General features: G+C 32.9%; 1 protein-coding gene across 28 annotated transcripts in view; it reads right to left on the bottom strand.

Moving 5' to 3' along the window:
• The window catches only part of LOC115213074 (LIM and SH3 domain protein 1), a 170,360-nt gene that overhangs the window by 10,042 nt on the left and 139,384 nt on the right, over positions 1 to 20,934 (bottom strand). For 6 of the 28 annotated variants that reach the window (XM_036504045.1, XM_036504037.1, XM_036504043.1 and 3 more), the window contains 5 exons: positions 17,431 to 17,631; positions 14,482 to 14,517; positions 12,842 to 12,889; positions 12,171 to 12,182; positions 1,362 to 1,475 (listed from right to left, as the gene is read on the bottom strand). In XM_036504045.1, coding sequence (XP_036359938.1) covers positions 1,362 to 1,475; positions 12,171 to 12,182; positions 12,842 to 12,889; positions 14,482 to 14,517; positions 17,431 to 17,631 — 411 coding nt within the window. The remainder of the gene's footprint in view (positions 1 to 1,361; positions 1,476 to 12,170; positions 12,183 to 12,841; positions 12,890 to 14,481; positions 14,518 to 17,430; positions 17,632 to 20,934) is intronic. The other 22 variants (XM_036504051.1, XM_036504038.1, XM_036504039.1 and 19 more) reach the window with 22 other exon arrangements.

Raw genomic sequence — 20,934 nt, 5'->3', positions numbered from 1 at the left:
TTCACTGCTGGTGCCATGTAAATGACACCTGTGCATCACAGACATGGTCATCAATGGTGCCATGTATATTGGCACCTGTGAATCACCATGATCAATACCAGTGCCATGCAAATGGCACCCATGAATGGTTGGGGTTGCTGCCGGTGCCATGTAAATGGCACCCACTCATGAATCATAGTCGTGGCCGTTGCCAGTGTCATTTAAAAAATGGTATGTAAAAGCACCCATTACACTCCTGGAGTGATTGGTGTTAGGAAGGGCATCCAGGTGAAGAAACCATAACAAATAAGACTGGAACTTGGTGCAGCTCTCCGGCTCATCAGCTCCAGCATGCAGAGCAGATGTTAAATGATGATGATGACAATGATATACACAGACATTTGAAAGTCAATAAACACCCCTCATCTTACTGTTTTAAGCCCAAGTGGGTTAAATTAATAAAACCTGCACATGGGTACCAGATTAAGTATTTTAAGTGCATCAAATAACATTATTTTGTTTCTAGGAAACAAAAAAAAATCTTTTGAAAATGGTGTCTAATTACTTTGTAAATGTCTGTACACACACACACACACACACACACATTTACATAATTGGTTGAGTTGTTAAGATTTATTCAGGAATTTGTTAGTTATGTGTAAAGTACCAAGGTTAAATTGTTAGCAAGGAAGTGGTGCATATTAAAGCAAGCTGTTAAAGATTTGTGAAGTATTTGTTAATTTGACATTTGCTTCAGGACACACAAGTTTAAAAATCTTGTCTGTGCTCAAAATTGTTAATGAGTTTATTCCTGACAGTTGGAGAAGACGAAATGTGTTGGATATTAAATTCCTCAGACAAAATCAAGACTGTTTTTTTTTGCCTTCCTATGTTTATAGTTTCCAGGAGAGCAGAAAGAAAATTGGAGAAAGCCAAGAAGCATAAAAAATTATATTTATAAAAACAAAACATTTAAGAAATTTAATAAATATTTTTTTAAAATCCAATAAATGCCAGCAAAAAAAAACAAAAGGGTGTAAACAGAATTAAGAGTGGTTTTAAGCCAAGAAAACAAATGAAAATGAAACAGTAGTCATATCTAAGATTGTTTAGTGATGCATGATGCAGTACGCTGCCAGTAGTTTGATTCTCTAAAGAACCGAGTCTTCATAGAATAAGATTTGATGTATCCTCAAATCAAGTTGTTTCCAAATGCTTCAGAAATATTCTCAGATTTGATGTATTTTGAAGACAAAGGAAAAGATTCACTCTCTAAACTAAGAAAGCAGAATAGATTGCTGAAGCTCAAAATACATGTTTATCTATATAAAGATGTTGAGAAAAAAGCACTTGGAAATGTTCCTGTGCTCAGCAATTGGTACCTGGATCATACACTCTACCTTTCCGCTCCTGGTCTGCTACAAGGGAGCCATATTGGTTATTCATAGGGTCATAATCAGCAATTGATCCAATGCGACGAGAAGAACCATTCTCAACTGGAAGAGAAATGCAGTAATCAAGCAAAAATCAAGCCAAGCCAACCTCAAGCTGCTCAGTAGAGAGATGTTAAAGCAGCAGTTTTAGATTTTCATTCATTAATGATTCACAATCAAAATTCTTTAAAATGTGTGGAACAAAAACAACAACACAATATATTAAAATTTACTGCTGTGATATAACACTGAGTATAAACCAACAAACAAGTGAGTTTTGTGGTGAAGGAGGATTAAGTGCATGGGGAGGAGAGTAAAAAACAACAAACAAATTAAAACAAATTTTTTTTAAAATTAGGTATTTGATGATTGATGAATGAGGTACAGAAAAACTGAATTATTTTATATCTAAGAAAAATTAATGCTAAGATTCTAGAATACTTTAAGAGACTATTTCAATAGTTTAACACATTTTAAGTAAAGTTATATAAATCATAATGTGCAACACACTGTTAAAGTTAACTTGAAATTTATAACTGCAATTTTATGAGAATTTATTTTCAGTCTCGGGTCAAAAGACTATTTTTTACAGGTCAATAACTAGAAAATGGCTGTAAAAATGTCTCTTCTTACATTACATGCACATTTAGATTAAGACCATTAACCCTTTTGATACCAACATGCCTGAGACCACACCTGGTTCTATCATACAAACTTCTATCAAAATGCCATGTTTGTTTATGTTTCAGATAACCAGCTATTTTAGTAAATTCCTCATTAAAATTTTTTTTTTTAAACAAAGACAGTACATTTCACCAGAAATAAAATTGCATAAAGATTGTAAACCTTAAAAAAATATTAAAAAATAAGTAAAAATATATATAAAATAAGTGCCCTTGGTTTTATTTGGGTTTCTTAATGATTTCTTTCTTTTCATATGAAAAACCCTTGATTCATTGCAGCTTGTGGCAAAATGTAATTTATAGTCACTCTAAAAATATTAACCAATGAGGAAACAGGCAACATTCTTAACTCTGAAATGTTTCACGTCTCTCTCCACAATATCAGATACCCTACATGAATCTCAAATTGAGAACAGTGATTCCCTTAGCTTTTCTATTACAGAGACCATGAATATATGAATTAGATTTTAAAAAGTTGCTTTGGCATTGGCAAATGCAAGACTTAAAACTAGAGCCAGTTTATTCAAGATTGGCACACACCCAGTACAGTACTTAAATACTTCTTGCACTGACCATTTCTGATTTAAAATTGAACTTCAACAACTCCAGAAGTTCTGTTTGTCATATTTCCAGCTTAAGTGATCTATTATATAAAGTCTTTTACTCTTTTTTATATTCCTTTACTTGTTTCAGTCAGTTGACTGCGGCCATGATGAAGCTTTGCCTTTAGTCGAACAAATCAAACCCAGGACTTATTCTCTGTAAACCTAGTACTTATTCTACTGGTCTCTTTTGCCAGACTGCTAAGTTACTGGGAGGTAAACACACCAACATTGGTTGTCAAGCAATGGTGGGAGGATGGACACACATACGGCAGGCTTCTTTCAGTTTCCATCTGCCAAATCCACTCACAAGGCTTTGGTCAGCCTGAAGCTATAGTAGAAGACACTTGCCCAAGGTTCCACACAGTGGAACTGAACCCAGAACCATGTGAGGGGAAGCAGGCTTCTTACCACACAGCCACTCCTGCACCTATATATATATATAAACTGTGGTTTTATATATATATATAACATTTTCTATTCATATACACACATATTTGAATTGCAAGTGATTAAATTAACAGAAGTAATTAATGTTTAATCATCAGTACATTATCTTTAAGTGATGCTATCATATGTCCCTTTGTAATGAATATTGCAATCAAAATAAATAGCTAAGATAAATTTAGATGCATTCCATTTTCTTTTGGCAGTGGGAGGATGCTGTGAATCCTTCCCCACCCCTTTCCTAGAAGCAATATTTAATAATGCCAATGCATCTTTGAATTGGTTCTCCTATTCTCTTTCTAGTGCACATATCATTGTGCAGCAATTGTTTTGGCAGACACCACTTGACTATGTGAAGGATAAACCAAATAAAATCTCAAGCAAGATGAAGCAGTGTGTAGGATGACCTCTGAAACAATGACTTTAGTCTTAGGTTCCTGTCATCTTGTTGTGCAACATAACTTTCATGTTTTTGCAAAGGCAGGAAATATCATAAATGAGTGTCCTGATTGGTATGTCTGCTGCTGCTGTATAGTCCATGTTTCAGCAGACAGCTGAAAGGTTGTAAGAACAACAGCACAATCCTCTTTATTTCAGTGATGTATAACCAATTCCTCAGCAATCCCACATCTTCTCACAGACTACAAGTTACTTTTGGAGATCTAGATGCTGACCTCAACAAAAATATTCACAGCTCTTGAGAAAATACAGACAAGATAAATAAAAGAGGTCTCTACTGTTTTCAAGCTCTGTCCTATGATTTTCTGAGACTGTTTTCTATGAACAGGCTGGAGTGTGACTTCAATTTTTACAACACTCATTTTGTTGCTGGTTTTATCAGGAGCAGTAAGAAATATATCCACACAAGTTTTTGCAGTTTTGTTTTTTTTTTTTCTCTCAAGTACACTTGCTATAATACCAAAGAAAACATCTAAACTGCAATGAGAATTTAAAAAAAACTTGAGTGACTAAATTTAGGGCAAAGACATCGGGCAAAGACATCTGGCAACTCATACGGTTATAACATTAATTATAACAAAAGCAATGCATTTTTATGAGTAACCAAACTTAACCTTAATTTTCTAGTCGTCTCTGCCAAATAATTTGCAAGGCTTTTAAGCCACTAAAGGAGTACTTGTTATTTGAATAATAGTTGTCTTGCAGCAAACACATTTGCAGTCTCTAGGTTTGAAGAGACAATAATGCAGGCAAGTGTTTTGGCAGCAACAGACAAAAGGCAAATTCCTTTGAGTTTGTCATAAGATAGGCAATTTCCTTTGCACTTGTTCAAGAAAACTATATAGACACTATCTTGTGAGACAATTCTCTGTAACTATAAAGCACAGAAGAAATAAATTTTATTTTTATTGTTTTTTTCACAGATTGCAATGGGAATGACACCTGACCCTGAAATGGGGCTTGATTGATAACCTTGACATTAGAAGGAATATCAAGTGTAGCACTGCTCTAAGACAAGTTATAGTTTCTACATAGATAAATGAGCAATTTATCTTTGACTTTGCTCCTTGTCAATTAGTAGGGTTTTTGAGCGACAGTGGTCATCAAAGCATTACATCCCACTCAGTTTATTGTGATAGCATCAATCTTCTGGGTGACAGTCTTCCTTGGCCTATTTCACACCAAGCTGGCAGACAACATTTCCTTTATTTCTATTTTCATGTGGATTTATGGTTGTTAAAACAAAAAGTCATTTCCCAGCTAACAGCAGCTGTATTTCCTCTATTGTCACCAAACCAGTCTAAGTTCTTATCTGTAACTTGTCCAAATTAATCAATAACAATAACACAGATGTTCACTTTCAGAATATAACTGTCACAACCGCTAGAAACACTTAGCAATATCACTTAATACTACGTTGTTGAAGCTAACTAGATTAGTATAAAAGAGGTTACATTAACCTAAACATCTATACTGCAATATACAGAATAATAATTGCCAAATAGATCAAAAGTTGGTTCTTGAATGAAGAATGAGGAGAATCATACTTCATTGATGACATAACTATATATTATGTACTTGAGTTACATACTGAACTCTTCTATCCTCCTCCTAGGCAAGTTATGAATTAAGTAAGAAGAAAGAAAGAATTGGCTGAGGTAGCATCACTTCATAGGTTAGTTGTATTTTAAAATGCGAAGTTGATTATCCTAGATTTATCGGTTAGAATTAGTAGTGTTGCAGCATTTCAGGGAAACTATTAAAGTAGATCCAAGATCAATCTGAAACGAGTGTGTCACTGACCACCTGCCTACCCTCACTCCTGCCCTACACTTAGGATGAAATGATTATTACTGATTGTGCAGTGTGCTACGTATGATGTCATGCATAAGTTACTGCTCGATGCACAGTGATAATGTTCAACAAAGAGCAACAAAAGTTAGAGATGTAGGATGACAAGTCATGAGGTTAAAATTTCATAATAAAATCTGTTAGCAAGGTCCAACATACAATCAAGAGTTACTTTGATGGATGTCTACGCAAAATAAATACAAGTATAACTGGACTAAAATATTAATAAAATAGTTTGTTAGTTTCTAGGTGATGAAACAACATCATTCTGACATTATTGTGTAGCTTGTGCAATTGCTAGTTTATATACACACACTCACACACGTTTATTTATATGGGAAGCAAACAGAAATTACATTCCCAGTCTATAATTTCATTCAATCAGTCCTTTGGTCATTTCTTTCAATACACTAACATGTACAGTTAACCAGACGCTGACTGAGTAAAACTGTGGTTTAGGACTAAACCCCATTTATCTCATGCATAATAAATGTATGAATGCAAGGCTGTATGGAGCAGTTGTGTGTGTGTGTGCATACACACACACACTACAATTTAAGGAAATTGCCTTTCATAATATACCTTTTCTTCCTCACCTGTAATAAAGCTAAAGATTTCTTTTGTTCAAATCAGGTTTTATATTATGTTCCTGTCTTAATAGTGAGAATTTCATAATCAGTTATATTGTTTGAAAGAGATAAACACCATATTCTCACAATTAGTAAGAACAAAACCCTATAATTTTAAAATTTCTTAACTCTTTCATAATTTTCTATTACACATACTGTTTTATGTAATACAACAATAAAAGCCATAATTAAATTGTTTGGTTTATCTATTATTAGCAATTGTGAAATTATTACTAAGTAATGTTATCAGCTTCTCTTTAATCATCTATGTATATTCTCTAAACAATTCCATTTTTCCACACTAACCAGTGGACAATCTTGTATGTTTACTTAGTGATTCTTTAACATATATAGTTAAAATCTGTCACCGATGAGATTATAAAACTGAAACATGTATGGAGTTACTTCTCATACTTGCCAAAATTAAAATATGAGCCATTGACTAAAATTGTTGTTTATTCTATACATAATTGTTGTTTATTCTATACATAATTATTTCTAGCTAGCTTTTTAATGTTTCCAACATTAAATGTGTTAACATTAAACAAACAGTTTTACTATTAGTTAAATTAAAGGTCAAATCAAAGTTGCCTTGTCATTATCATGGCTGTGTTGTCCTAATATCATTTAGGTTTTTTAATGGGTGATACTCCTTCTAAAAGGTAGTAGTAACTATGCTGAAGCTAACTTGCCAAAAACAGATGTTTCAAAGAACAACCAGAGCTTAATAGATTAGCTAACTGTTATGTAAGCTACAGAAGTTCTGTAGTTATCTACATTAAATCCATCATCTACCCAATTGTAGATCAGTTATCTACATAAATAAGATGTAGTTTGTGCAAAGAAGAAAGACTAGAACAGACAACAAAAAGAAAAACAGTTTTACTTTCTATGTCAGAAAAAGATATGTGTTCAGGCATGTTCACATTTTTCAATCTGTGATAGCCACAATGGCTCTGAACATCTAGCAAACAGTAATATTTAATAGCTTTCCTCTCATCATCATCCTTCGGAACTCCATTGACAATCCCTTACCACACTACATGGTCCTGCATTGCTGTGTTCAGATCTCTAACATCTAGCCCTAAGTCCAGAGATATAGCATCTGGAAATGTCAGTTTCCTAGAGAAAACACTTCCAGAGGGATGCCATAGGAGCAGGGATGAGATAACCTCTTTCTCTGCTCGATGACAGTGGCCAGCAAATTGTAGCCACTTCTGCTTTAGCTTGAGGGATATTGGTATCAGATTTCCATAGGTGTTACTAAGTGTTGAGTGTGATCTCCAACTGATATTCAGTATCTTTCTGAGCAGGTTGGTATATGTTCCATCTAGTTGATTTCCTAATGAGCCAATAAGGTCCAGGTCTTTGATCCATAAAGAAGGACCAGCTCAGTCAGTGTTCTAAATATTTAAACTTTTAACATGGATGAAAGATTTGAGTACCAGATCTGATCAAGTCTGTTACATGCATCCCAAGCAAGAGCTTTGCAGGTGCAAAAGTCCTTTTGGTAGTCTACTATGTGTGATCCAAGACATTTGAAGTCATCAACGTTTTTGATTGATATATTACTGAGCAATTTAAATTCAGTTAACTTGGAGGAGATCATGATAAACTCTATCTTACTCTCATTGCAGTAATGGCTAACCTGGTTTGTTGCTTTCTCCAGTGCTTGTAACAAAGATTCTGCATCTTTAATACAATGGGATATCAAGGCAAGATCATCAGCAAAGTCTAGATTAGTTAAATATTCAACTGAGCTCTCTTCTTCTTCTATAGTTTGTGTATCTGTCAAAAAACACAAATAATTTTTTTTTAATCCTACTTTCTAGAAACTTTATAATTGTTGTGTGGATAAAATGCCAGCAAACTTATTTTATTGATAAACATTCCTGACTCTAAATTACTAATCCAACAGATCCCAAGCATGATTAAATTGCTAGGGAATTTATGAGTTACAATGGTTTTAGTGTCATAAGCTGGATTAGCAAAATTAAATATAAAGACACTACTTGTAATTTATATTTAAAATTGATAGCATTTTACAGTCAGATGCTCCTCTGGTTGCCAACTCATCTGTTTCTCAAGTAAGGATTTCACAAGGTTTTTTTTTTTTTTTTTTGAACACACAGAATCAGATCATAATGCCAGCAAACAATACAAACATCATAGCACTGTTTTACTCAGGTAGTGACAATCAAAGTCATAGAATATCAATTTCAAGGGAGGCGAGAAGTCAATTACATGAACCCCAGTGTGCTATTGGGACTTATTTTATCATGGCAGAATTTGAAATAAGAAGGAAAAGACAGATAAAATACTGCTAAGCATTTAGCCCAGTGTACTAATGTGACTGCCAGTTTGCCACCTAGAAATCATAGAATATTGACATTTATTCACACACTCACAAGTACACACACACATACATACACACAATAGTTTTATGTAGCATAGTACTAGGAATGTAAAATTAATACAGTAATATGGTAAGACCTTAATGTAGTAAATCTAGTTAATTAATATTAATATAGCTTTTACTTTCAATGTTCGCTTGTTTTTTACAATATTGTTTACAAAGTGAGTAACGAATAACTCGTTGATTTTCATTAGAGATTGTCTCTCCCTCAGACTACACTGAGCTTTTAATAATGTAGCAAGTGTCAACTATATTGACTAAATCATTCAGCATCAAATTTATTAACAGCAGATAATCTCTAAAAATATAGTATGTGAGAGAGTGGGTACATATTAGTGTATATGTGTATATGAGAGAGAGAGAGAGAGAATGAAAGAGAAATGCATGTAGGGAGAACAGTCTTCCTATCACTTTCAGATTATCGCTCAAACAAGCAAGTTAAAACAAAAAGAATTAAAAAGGTGTGTGCAGAAGGCTAAGGCCATTATTAATGAATTAAACTGATTAAGTGGATTTTAACAGTTATTGCACAAATTATTTTCTTTGAGGCTTAACATTAGCCAAATCTGCCGACAAAGATTATGGTTTATAACTGCACTCCAATTTCATATCCCTGATGAAAGATGATGTATACACATAGAAAACTTATGATGTGGTTCCGTTTCTGATTATAAGCAGCAAAAAATATCTAATTTAACAAATGTACACATAACTGCATAAAATAATCTAACAAATTAGTCATCAGTTTAAGTTTTCAAAGTAAATCTGTTCACGGAACTTCTCAAATTGACACATTCTGTTGGTTCCAAATGAATCTTTTTTTAATAAAATTGATAAAGATGCATTCATTGGAACAAGAGATAGTGCAATACCATTTTGATAGTAAAGCTGTACAGACAGACAACAAGAATTAGACCAGTTCATACATCTTGCCAATTCTAATATCCTTTTTTAATAAGATGGTTATAACAAAGATATTTATTTCTTGCTATCAGAGAACTGATAAAAAATGTTAACGATTTAATAAAACACACTGGTATTGTTAATAGAATGAGGAAAAGCAAAACAAGCTAAAATAGGCTGACTGATTAATTAGTTAGGTTATGAAAGAAATGAAAGTTCCTTTTGTCTGTCAGATAATTAAAGTTTTTTAAAAGAAGTAGAAATATATACAGAAAATATTTCTGTTATGTTTAAATTAAGATAGATATTATATATATATATACATACATACATACATACATACATACGCGCGCGCACACACACACACACACAACACTATACAAAACTTTAAGGGGGAGCACAGAATCTAAAATGTTTTTTTAACGTGTTTCTGACATACAAGTTGACAAAAATTTTATTTTTCATAGATACAACAACATCATCGTCGTCGTTTAGCGTAAATCTATTTTAAATTGAAATTAAACAACAGGAGTAAATTAACACAACCAATCAACAGTGACATAACTGAAACATCATATTTGCTTTGTGAAGCAGTGAAGTACATAATTCAGTTGATTATGCTGAATCTTGAAGGCAAAGAAACAGAAATTCTAATACAATCTACAAATTCTTCCTAAATATAAAAGAGTGAAGTACAGCAATTGGTGATTTACAAGGGCTAATTTAATGAGAAACAAACATTTGGTGTGCTGTATCAGTAATTACATGAGGTTTGAGTGTCAAATATTAGAATGCTCACAGGACAATTATTTTTAATAGGGTTACTACACTATAACTACCAGTGGACAACTTTTAGGGTAAAACTAACAATTACTACCAAGTGCTCAACATTGATTAAATGTTCATCTTATGCAAAAAACAAAAAAATCTTGAAATTTGGCTTGACATGATTTTGGCCTGACTACAGTCAAATATCTTCACAGCAATATTCAACAGCTCAATACTATCCATTTTAAAGGCGAATTAATTAAGCAATTCCTTCAAAATGTCACAAAATATAGTTCACTTAAAATCTTGATGAATAACAAACAATGAACAGAAAGATTGGCAGACTATTCCACTACTTCCAGATAGTGGACAGATCTGGAAGTCTAGTTTAAGAAACTTATTGAATAGACAAAGAAAAAAACACCATCATATAAATATACAAACAAAAATTGGCCACAACACAAACTGCTCATGCCATGTCTAGCAAGAAGCTAGCATCAAATAACTTCACTGAAATTATACTAAGCCATGGTAAAATAAAATATATAAAGCCAGGCCATACAACATTTCTATACAGGGGTCTGGTTAGGCTAAAATTAGCTTACAATATTGAACAGCACACCTGAATTGCACAATAACAAACTGGAAAACAGCCTGCTCAATGATAACAACTAAACTGAACCAGAATATTCAATAAAACATTGAAGAGATTAGAAATAAAAGAGGTATTCAATCTTTCATTGAATTAGAATATGCTATAATGATAGCTACAGTTCAGGTTTGACTTCACTTGCAAGAGAGTACAGAGTAAGGGACACAATGAAACAACATAAACATAGACAACACACGTATATGGACATATATAAATATATATTTCGTATATATATATACTGAATAGACAACAATAAAAATAGACTTACTGTGAAGTATGCTATTGATAATAACATTTACAATAACTGATCAATGAATAACTAATAAAAGGCTCAAGAGTGTCCTTATGAACAACTACTTTTATAGAAATTTTGTATGACAACAACTAAAACAAAATATATATTTTACAAACAGCAGATTAATAGTTAATTTATTTGGATTAGTTTGTACAAAAATTTATCAAAACTGTTATTCTCCAATTAGCAGATTCTGCTTGTAATTATAAAAGGTTTCAGTGAACAAAAAATATTCATAATTAGGCTTAAAGAAAAATTATGACAAAACAAACATGCGAACACATACAAGACAACACATTATAAAATTTAAAAAGAAACAACTCAAGTTCAGCTTTACAAATAGTGTGTGTGTTTGTTTGTGTGTGTGTGTGTGTGTGTGTAAACAGAAAGAGAAAGGAAGAGAGAGAACTACTATCATCAATATATTTTATCATTAATATATTTGGATAACAAAACCAGTTTTCGAACTAGTTTATGTCTATATGACAGCCCACTCTGTGCATTCGGCATTTTATTTCTATGCATATATAATTGATAACATTTTAATAACGCTCATTAATAAACAGCTTCAACAAAATAACAATATGGCTGTTATATTACTGTCAAACAGTATCCTTCAAATGACACTAGGAGAAATATCAGAGTTAACATCTTGAACTCATTAAATATATTAATATAAATAATATTAAAACTGTTGCACATGTAAAAACAATATTTGAAAGAATAAAAAAAAAAAACATTTCAAAATAATCAATATTGAAAACAATGAAAAATAGAAGTAAATTTTGTTATAGAGAATGAACTGTTAGTATAATTAGAAGAAATTGAGATGATAATCACATTAATTAAGAATAATCAAAAGAAACCAATCTTTAATCAACATCTACAATTTGTGCATGTATGTGTGTGTGTGTATGAGAGCAATCTATTGTATTTCTCTAAAAAGAAAAAAAATTTTACTTTTTTTTTTCCTAGTAATATGAACTTAATATTAGATTTCATATAAAAGAGAAGTAAAATAAAAATGATACATAGGGAAGAACAGTCACGAACCTGTAGATCGAACTGGGTAGCACAAGAAAAAAAAATGAAAAAAACATAGTAAATGGTAAAAATCAAAAGCATTCAAAATCAAATATATATATATTTATTATGTGTGTATACATTGCACACAAACACATACACACACGCACATTCTGAAAATTAAAGGAAATTCATTAAGAGCTAAAAACAAACATGATTATTTGAACTGCTACCAAACATCAGAAACATTAGAGGGCAACAACAGCTAACGAATGGAGGGAAATCTATAGAACTAATGGGTTATTTAATTTCTCTAATTATCTAACATCTCTATTTCTATTTCACTCGAAAGCAGTTGAATGAACAATAGCAACAGCAGCAACAAATGTTGTGGAGAGGGGGCAGATACTTGAGTCAACTAAGGTTTTTTACATACAGAATAATATATATGTATGAATGAATGAATGTATGTATGTATGTATGTATACATGTGTCCATGTTTATTACAGAAAAGTCTATTGGGCATACCACTAGTGAAATATTAACACACCAACTAATTCAATACAATTTTTTTTGTTTGTTTGTTTCCTTTTATGCTACTGGGAGAGATGTTCGGGAAGTCTAAACAGAAGCAGAAAAATGCCATGAAGCAACAATCAAGACAACACAGTTTTCCCAGCAGTGTGCAAGTGCTAACCAACCTTTCTTAGATGACTTAGAACTTTCTTTGCCTTTGGCTACTTTTTCAACTAGAAACAGTTCAAATCAAAATAAGGATGAAATCAGCAAGATCCCATGGATCCCATATTTTATATATGATTACAATGTAAAAAAACAAAAAACAAAACAAAAAAAAAAAAATTCTAACTAATTTACCCATATGCTTAAGGTCTATGATTTTAATTACTAATTATTGGTTTCAAACATTATTGATTTCTATTATTGGACCATGCCATAAATTTGTGTAGTCCATCATCAGTTGAATTGATTCCAATACATAACTGAACATATTTACAACCCTGAATGTGTGTGGCAAGATTTTAACATTGAACATAGAAAACATTAACCCATTAGCATTTAAACTGGCCATATGAGGTCCGGACATTCTGTTTAATGTTCAAACTGGCTAGATCCAGCCTCATACCTACCTTACAATGCCATTCTAAAAATAAACGATCACATCATTGAAATTTTGAAGCTATGAGATAATGCACGATAAATTAAAACCATGTGAATAAATATGCATTACATTTGACAATAAAATCTAAATGCTAAAGGGTTAAAAACTAAAAGGAATTCATTCCAGCACTGGTTATCATTTCTGCCATTTGAATGACAAAAATAAAATAATTCTAATTTCAGACATGGCCAAACTAGTTTGAAATTCAATTCAAATTATTTATACTACGAAGATTAGAATATTAGAATATCTCTCCTTCAAAAAGTTGTTTACTTTCTGGCACAAAAAGTCATTGGTGAACCAATTTATTTAGATTGTTACTAATGTTAAACCATAAAGTAATGTTCTCTCAACAGATTATGAAATAACTATGATTAATTTGCCAGATATCGACCACACGAGTACTTAGATAGGATCAAACCTTTCATATGCAAACATTCTCTCAGCAAAAATATTTCTCAACTCTTTGATGTTGTTGGCTACTTAAGGTGCCAAGAAGGCCACTTGCACAAATATTTGCTTTTGTTTTCCTTATCAGTGATTCAGATATTATATATCTACATGAAGTATTATTATAATAGTTTGTCAAAAGATGTCTCACAGCATTATCACAAAGCAGAAATGAATAGGATGTGCAAAGTTCTATGCTAAGTAATATCTGTCCCTCATTGTTGAATTTCCTTTAGTAGTTTTTTTTTTGTTTTTCAGTGTCAGTATTAATTTGGTGGGGGCAATAATCATAAACAGAAAACATACATGGAATATTACTACTCAACTAGTGAAAACAGCAGATTGCAAGGAAAAAATATTTGCTTTAATGATAATTTTAAACATAATCATGACAAAGGAAGGAAAGCAATCTAACATATTTAGGAACCTAACAGACATTTTTTTCAATCTATATAATTTTAAAATTCAGTGCTAAGTGAAAATGAAGTTTGAACTAGATTAAATTTATCAAGTACTTCAAACTATTACACCTAAACATTAAAAACTTCTTGTCAAAGTGACAGCTTGAACAAGTGAAATTAATCACATATAATATTAAATTTGCTAAATGCAGTGAATCATTATTACAAAAGTCAATTTGAAGAGCTAGCTAAGCATTTGTGGGGAGAGAAAAAAGAAGCCAGGGGGCAGACTGCATGTGCTAAAACCAACCTGTCTTAGCTGCTGAAGTATTTTTGGATTTGTCCACTAAAAAAATCAAAAAGCTAAATAATTAAACATGAGCTGATATTTTAAGACAGATGAAATCTATTATGATATCCAACAATGAAAGTTTGGAAGGGGAAAAAAATTATTACTTACCCAGCTTCTCTTAAAAAACATTTAGAACAATACATATAAACAATTTATGTTTAATCAAAAGTTGATTTACTTACAGAATAGAAAATTTAAAAGTCAAAAAAAAATCAAATCAAAGAAACAATTGTTTGTTATGTTAGGAATCAAACAAAACATCACCATATCAAAAGAATATATAATGCAATTTAGACAGGCATCAGAGATAAGTCAAGAAATTTAAGCTTTCTAATACTATAAAGTCTATAAACATGTATACACACTTGGTTGAAAGATAAACTTTAGGATGTATACAACTGAAAGTTTATTAAAATTTTTTGAATATCTATCATGAATAAATTATGCGACAGCTTTACATAGATAAAACTCCAACAGAGCTATTTCAAAATCCAAGAACTGAGCAACAATACTAAACTAGTTTTAAGTTGAGTGTTAGACAGCTAATTGCATTAAAAATTATTAAAAACTTGTGTACTGAGTCTGACCATCCCTTGCCCATCTCTGTTTCAGAAGTCAACAGAGTCTTCAATCATGTCAAAAGCAGACAGAGTAGATGCAAGTGTCCTGACTGCCAATCTGCACCTGAGCTAGGTAAACAGAATATAAGCAATTCTTTATGGCAATATATAGACAGAAGCTCAAAATACTTAGTGTACAAGGCCTATAGGCTGGCCTTCAGCATCCAATAAAATATCTGTGTCAATGAACTGCTCAGTTAGAGCTGACCAGGGCTATCCAATAATGGCCAGAGGGATTGATGGGTTCTTTCATATTCTTTATATATGATAATCACAAAGGATTCAAAATCAACTTATAAATAAGAGCCTACCAAGGATCTAACAATTAACAAATGAGAGAAGTGTGTATACATTTTTATCAGACATAGTGTATATTTTCTAAATAAAAACTATAAAAAAAACTTATCAAAGATACAGCTTTTTGTCTCAAACCACAATCATTAGACATAAAATGCTACATATTTATATAAACATTGTATGATACACATTATAGTTGTAATAGAAGATCTTTTAAGTAATATTCCATTTGTAAATATAATAAAGTTTAATTCATTAGTGCTGGAGTAGATATTTTAGTGTAGAATGAATACATTTTTTAGATATTTCCTCATAATCCAAAAATGGTTAATTTAGTATATGCTAAATTAATTTAACTTATTAATTTGGGTTATCAAATAAATAAAAAAAATAAAATAAAGTGAAGTGAAGTGAATTAAGAATGCAACAATGAAATAACTCTGAAATACATGTTGCTGTTTACTTCCAGCTTGGTCCTGATCAGATAGAATTATGATAAAAGGCAATCCAGCCATGACCATCTCAGAGTTTTTTCAGAGACAATGCATTTAGGACCACATAAGACAGCAGGGTTTGTAGCTTTAGGGATGTTTAGTTGTTATTTCTTGCAAGTCAAGCAACTGCTTAAAGGCTTTCAGTTAATATGTACATATATTCTATATTACAGAACTCTAGGGTAGTATTTAATAGCATGTTTTTATAGCAATTTGAATTATAAAATCTCCACAATTTTTTTTTTGCCAATTATAAATAGATTTATAAGATACAGAGCAGTAAATTTTAAAAGTTATTTCTAACATATAGTGTTACATATTAATAATAATTAGAAAATTTTAAGTACAGTGAAATGAAGATTTTCACCAATGAAAAGTAATTCGGAAGAAAATGTGAAAATACAATGACCCCAAATACCACCAAGTGCATATTGCAGAAGAAATGCATAGAAAGGTAGTGCTAAGTGATAGGCAAGGTTCTGTCAGTGCAGTAAAGGAACACAACACTGGTACAAAAGAGACACTCTTTGAGCGGACAATGTTTACTAAAAGCATGGAAATGCCCTTTTCTCATCTTACCCCATTTATCATTAACAAAATGGCAGCAGCTCCATTATTTGTAACACATAAAAGGCTACCAAAATGTTTATAGATATAGTCAATTGATTTATATGAGAGGAAGGGGTGAGTCAACATGACTTCAGTTTGCTTAATGCCTGTGATATCAACCCTGGTGAGATTGACAAAATTGATTATGGCAGGACTGTTATGGAGGATAGAGAGAAACCAGGCATTGCAATGCACCATATTCAGCTCACTACACTTTCTCAGCTGCCTTGAGTAAAAATCCAGAGAAGGTGAATGGGGTTAAGGCAATCATTTTACAATACATCTTGGAATAAATCCCACAAATGCAACAAATTATCATCATTGTCTCACTGAGATTTAACATTCTTAAGAACTGCTTCAAGTTCAGCATATTCTTCGTCTACGTTTCTTTGACACTAAATCTAGACAAAAGCAGCCTTAAAACATTTCAGTGATAAAAAATAGAAAATGCCAGATAAATGGATTTCTGTTGACTTGAAGAAAAGAAAAAAAAGAAAAAATATATATTTTAATGGCAACATTTTGACTTCATTCTTAGTTAGCCACTCTAAAACTAATTTTATATATTAGCTTATTCTTCTACACATTTGACTTAGAATAGAAACTGTTTTATATATTTATGGAAAGATAAAAGTTTTTTTCCTTTTTTTCCAGAAAATCTTGCTTTTTATATACAGTGTATTGTCAATGAATTCTGTGTTGTTATATTCAGAACAATAAAGTTTACAGAGGAGTTTATAATTTGCTGTTGTGTGTGAATATGTGTATCATACAAATAGAATATTGTTGACAATATTCTATAACAGAATTCAAAATAAACTTACTGACAACCAACATTGAGATTTATTAAAATATTTAACTGATAAATGTTTGGTTTCCAGACTCACCTTGTCCAATTCTAGAATCATAAATGGTAGTGGCCTGGGACTTAGCAGAGTATGGGGAGCTGAATGATGAATTCTCTTGGTAGGGGTCGTAGTCACTGATCTTACCAGGTCGCCCAATGCTGCCAATTGTGGGGACCCCACTACCACCTCCACCAGCTGCAGCAGTAGTAGAAGACATAGGAGGAGGAGGAGGAAGACCATCTACCAAAGAGGTCAATGCAACAGAACAAAGTCAAGCTAACATTGGTAAGGCAATTAGGCTGCATGCAATTGAAAAGTCTCCCCAAGATTTAAAAAAAAAAAAAAAAACAATGAAGAGAACTGCATACAAAGCTTTCTATCAGTGGCACAGTGATGTATAGTTGATATTAATTCATGATGATCTGATGCTGGAGTGGAGTGCACCGGGGGTGGGGGGATTACATAAGGATTTATTGCTTGGTTATAAAATTATTAAGTTAAGATAAATTACTACAAGACCAAACATTAACTCCTTTGCAGACACAGTATATATTATGTTCAGCTTGCTATCAGGAAACCACATTGAAATCAATAATCTACACCCTTTAATGGCTGAAATGATGTGCAGATAGTGTTTCCTTCTAAGAATATCATCCAATGAGAAAGAGATATGCATTATTTAAAAAAGAAAAGTGAAAAGAAAAAAAGAACTGTACCACAAAATAAGATAAAATAACAGTAAAAATAATAAATAATAATAATAATAAAACAGATCTAAACTTAACTAGCTGAGATTAAATTCCTCAGTGTTGTATACTTGTCTATATTCTGACTTTGCTACAGAGATAAAACAGAGGGGCATTATATCCAGTATATTTAAAACTAAATACTACAGTAAAAAGAAATAATTATCATACACGGAGGCACAGCTTTGTGGCTAAGAAGCTTACTCTGCAACCATGTGGTTTTAAGTTCAGTCCCACTGTGCAGCACCTTGGCCAAGTATTTTCTACTATAGCCCTGGGCTGACCAATGCCTTATGAGTGAATTTGGAAGATGATAACTATGTTTGTGTGTGTGTGTGTGTGTGTGTGTGTTTGTGTGTGCGCACATGCATGTGTGCGTGCAATACCCTTCCTAATGCCAACCACTTTACAGCATGTAAAGTGGTTGGCATTAGGAAGGGCACCCAGCCTTTAAAACACCGTGCCAAAGCAGATATTGGAGTTTGGTGCAGTCATTGCACACATTAGACCCTATCAAACCATCCAACCCACAGCAACATGAATATTAAATAATTATGTTGTGTGTGTGTTACCACCTCTGCCTCCACTTGACAACTGGTGTTTGTCCACATCCTGTAACAGAGTGGTTCAGTATAAGAAACCAATAGATGCACTGGATTTCATTTGTTCAATTAAACCCTTCAAAGTAGTGTCCCAGCATGGCCACAGTCCAATAATTGAAACAAGTAAAAAGTAACATATGGACATTCTTCTCAGAAGTTTTAAAGAACTAAATTTCAGTGACTACAAGTCAAAATTATTACAAAGAATATAAAATACTAAAAAATAGAACAAAATATTCTTTTGTTCTTTTTACTGGTCTCCGACACTGAACTGTGGTCATTCTGGAGGACCACTTTCATGTAGTAACTCAATCAATTTGAGCCTAGCACTTATCTCAAAATTTGGTACACATTGTGTCATGCCCTTTTTTACTAATCCACTAAGTTAAGGAAATGTAAACAAGACAACACTGGCTATCAAATGGTGAGAGAGAGATACACACATACACATCATCATCATCGTTTAACATCCGTTTTCCATGCTAGCATGGGTTGGACAGTTCGACTGGGGTCTGGGAAGTCAGGAGGCTGCACCAGGCTCCAGTCTGATCTGGCAGTGTTTCTACAGCTGGATGCCCTTCCGAACGCCAACCACTCCATGAGTGTAATGGGTGCCTTTTATGTGCCACCGGCACAGGTGCCAGGGGAGGCTGGCAGCAGCCACGATCGGTTGGTGCTTTTTACATGCCACCGGCACAGAAGCCAGTCAAGGCGGCGGCGCTGGCATCGGCCACGTTTGGATAGTGCTTTTTACGTGCCACCGGTACAGGTATCATAACTACAATTTCGATTTGGTATTTATTTTGATGTACTTGACTCAATAGGTCTCCTCAAGCACAGCAGGTCACCCTATGATCCAAGGTCGTTCTGCAATCCAAGGTACTTTGGATGGGCTATGCGAAATTGGTGCAGGACACATATATATTATAATGGATGTCTGTCCAGTTTCTGTTTATTAAAATTATTCAATACATTGGTTAGTCCAGATTACTCAGTAAGGAGCATATGACTAGTTTCCTGGTTTCTCTGGCATATATACCCCTTCCTAGAAAGGACAGGAAATGAAGCATTTTATTAAATAACACAATGCATCCCCCAGTTCGGAATTGAAACCGTAATCTTATGATCATGAGTCAAACACCCTAATCACTAAGCCATGTACCTCTTCTATACAATGTCTATGCCTCCATATAAATAAATGTTTTTCTGTAGAAGAGTGCTTGTTACTTTCAACTATTATTAAATACATCTATTCAAGATGAAAGAAGAACCAACAAACCGTTTTAATTACGAAGAGACTGGTTAACAGACAGAACTGTTGTTTCAAACCACTGTTTTTCAACAGAAAATGAATGCCAAATCTTAAAGTAGAATGAACCAATCTTCTTGGCTATGGTACAGAACTGTTTCTGGAAACTGATATCAAGTTCCAGAGGATTTACCAATTTGTAAATATTCTATTTGATCAGCTAGCTCTATGTCACTTTCTTCTTGGACAAGATAAATCAATCTCAAGAACTAACAAAAGAGTATAGGAGCAAAAACATTAAAAAAAAACCCAGGATGGTATATTCTTGTTGATTATATTTAGCTCCTCCTCAGTTCAAATAGAGAAGACTTATGAGACATTCCAGCTATGACCATCCTGTCTTTGTATGAATGCCATGTGAGTGAAATTTGGTAGATAGAGTCTGTACAAAAACCTGTCATGTGTATGTGTGGAGGGAAATGTGTGTGCATGCATGTGCACACACATGTGTGTGTGTGAGAGAGAAACTCCTACCCACCATTTTAAGCTTACTCATGTAAACTGGTGTGTTAAGCTCCATCCCTTTATATCAGAAAGGCAATTCAGGCATTTGATAGAAAAAGATCAATAAAATATGTCTCAAGCCGAAGTACTAGTGTTGATACGATTGACTAAGATCCTTGAAAATGGCACCACAACATAGCACCAGTCCAATGATTGCAAAAAGTAAAAGAATGCAATGTTCTTTACAATTATTTAATGCATTAGATAATTTGTAAGTTATCTCACACACACACAATGAGCTGCATTTTAATCTTCAAATAATAGCCTATTCTAAATCTATGTTTGAAGGCTGTAACACTTAAGAAATGTCCAAAAAAATAAGAGACAGACACAAACACACACTAACTCGCTTTCAAATTGCTAAGCTATAAGCTGTACTTTA

The sequence above is a fragment of the Octopus sinensis genome, linkage group LG6 (assembly GCF_006345805.1).
Source record: "Octopus sinensis linkage group LG6, ASM634580v1, whole genome shotgun sequence".
Classification (NCBI taxonomy): domain Eukaryota; kingdom Metazoa; phylum Mollusca; class Cephalopoda; order Octopoda; family Octopodidae; genus Octopus; species Octopus sinensis.
This window is presented reverse-complemented; position numbering and strand designations above follow the sequence as displayed.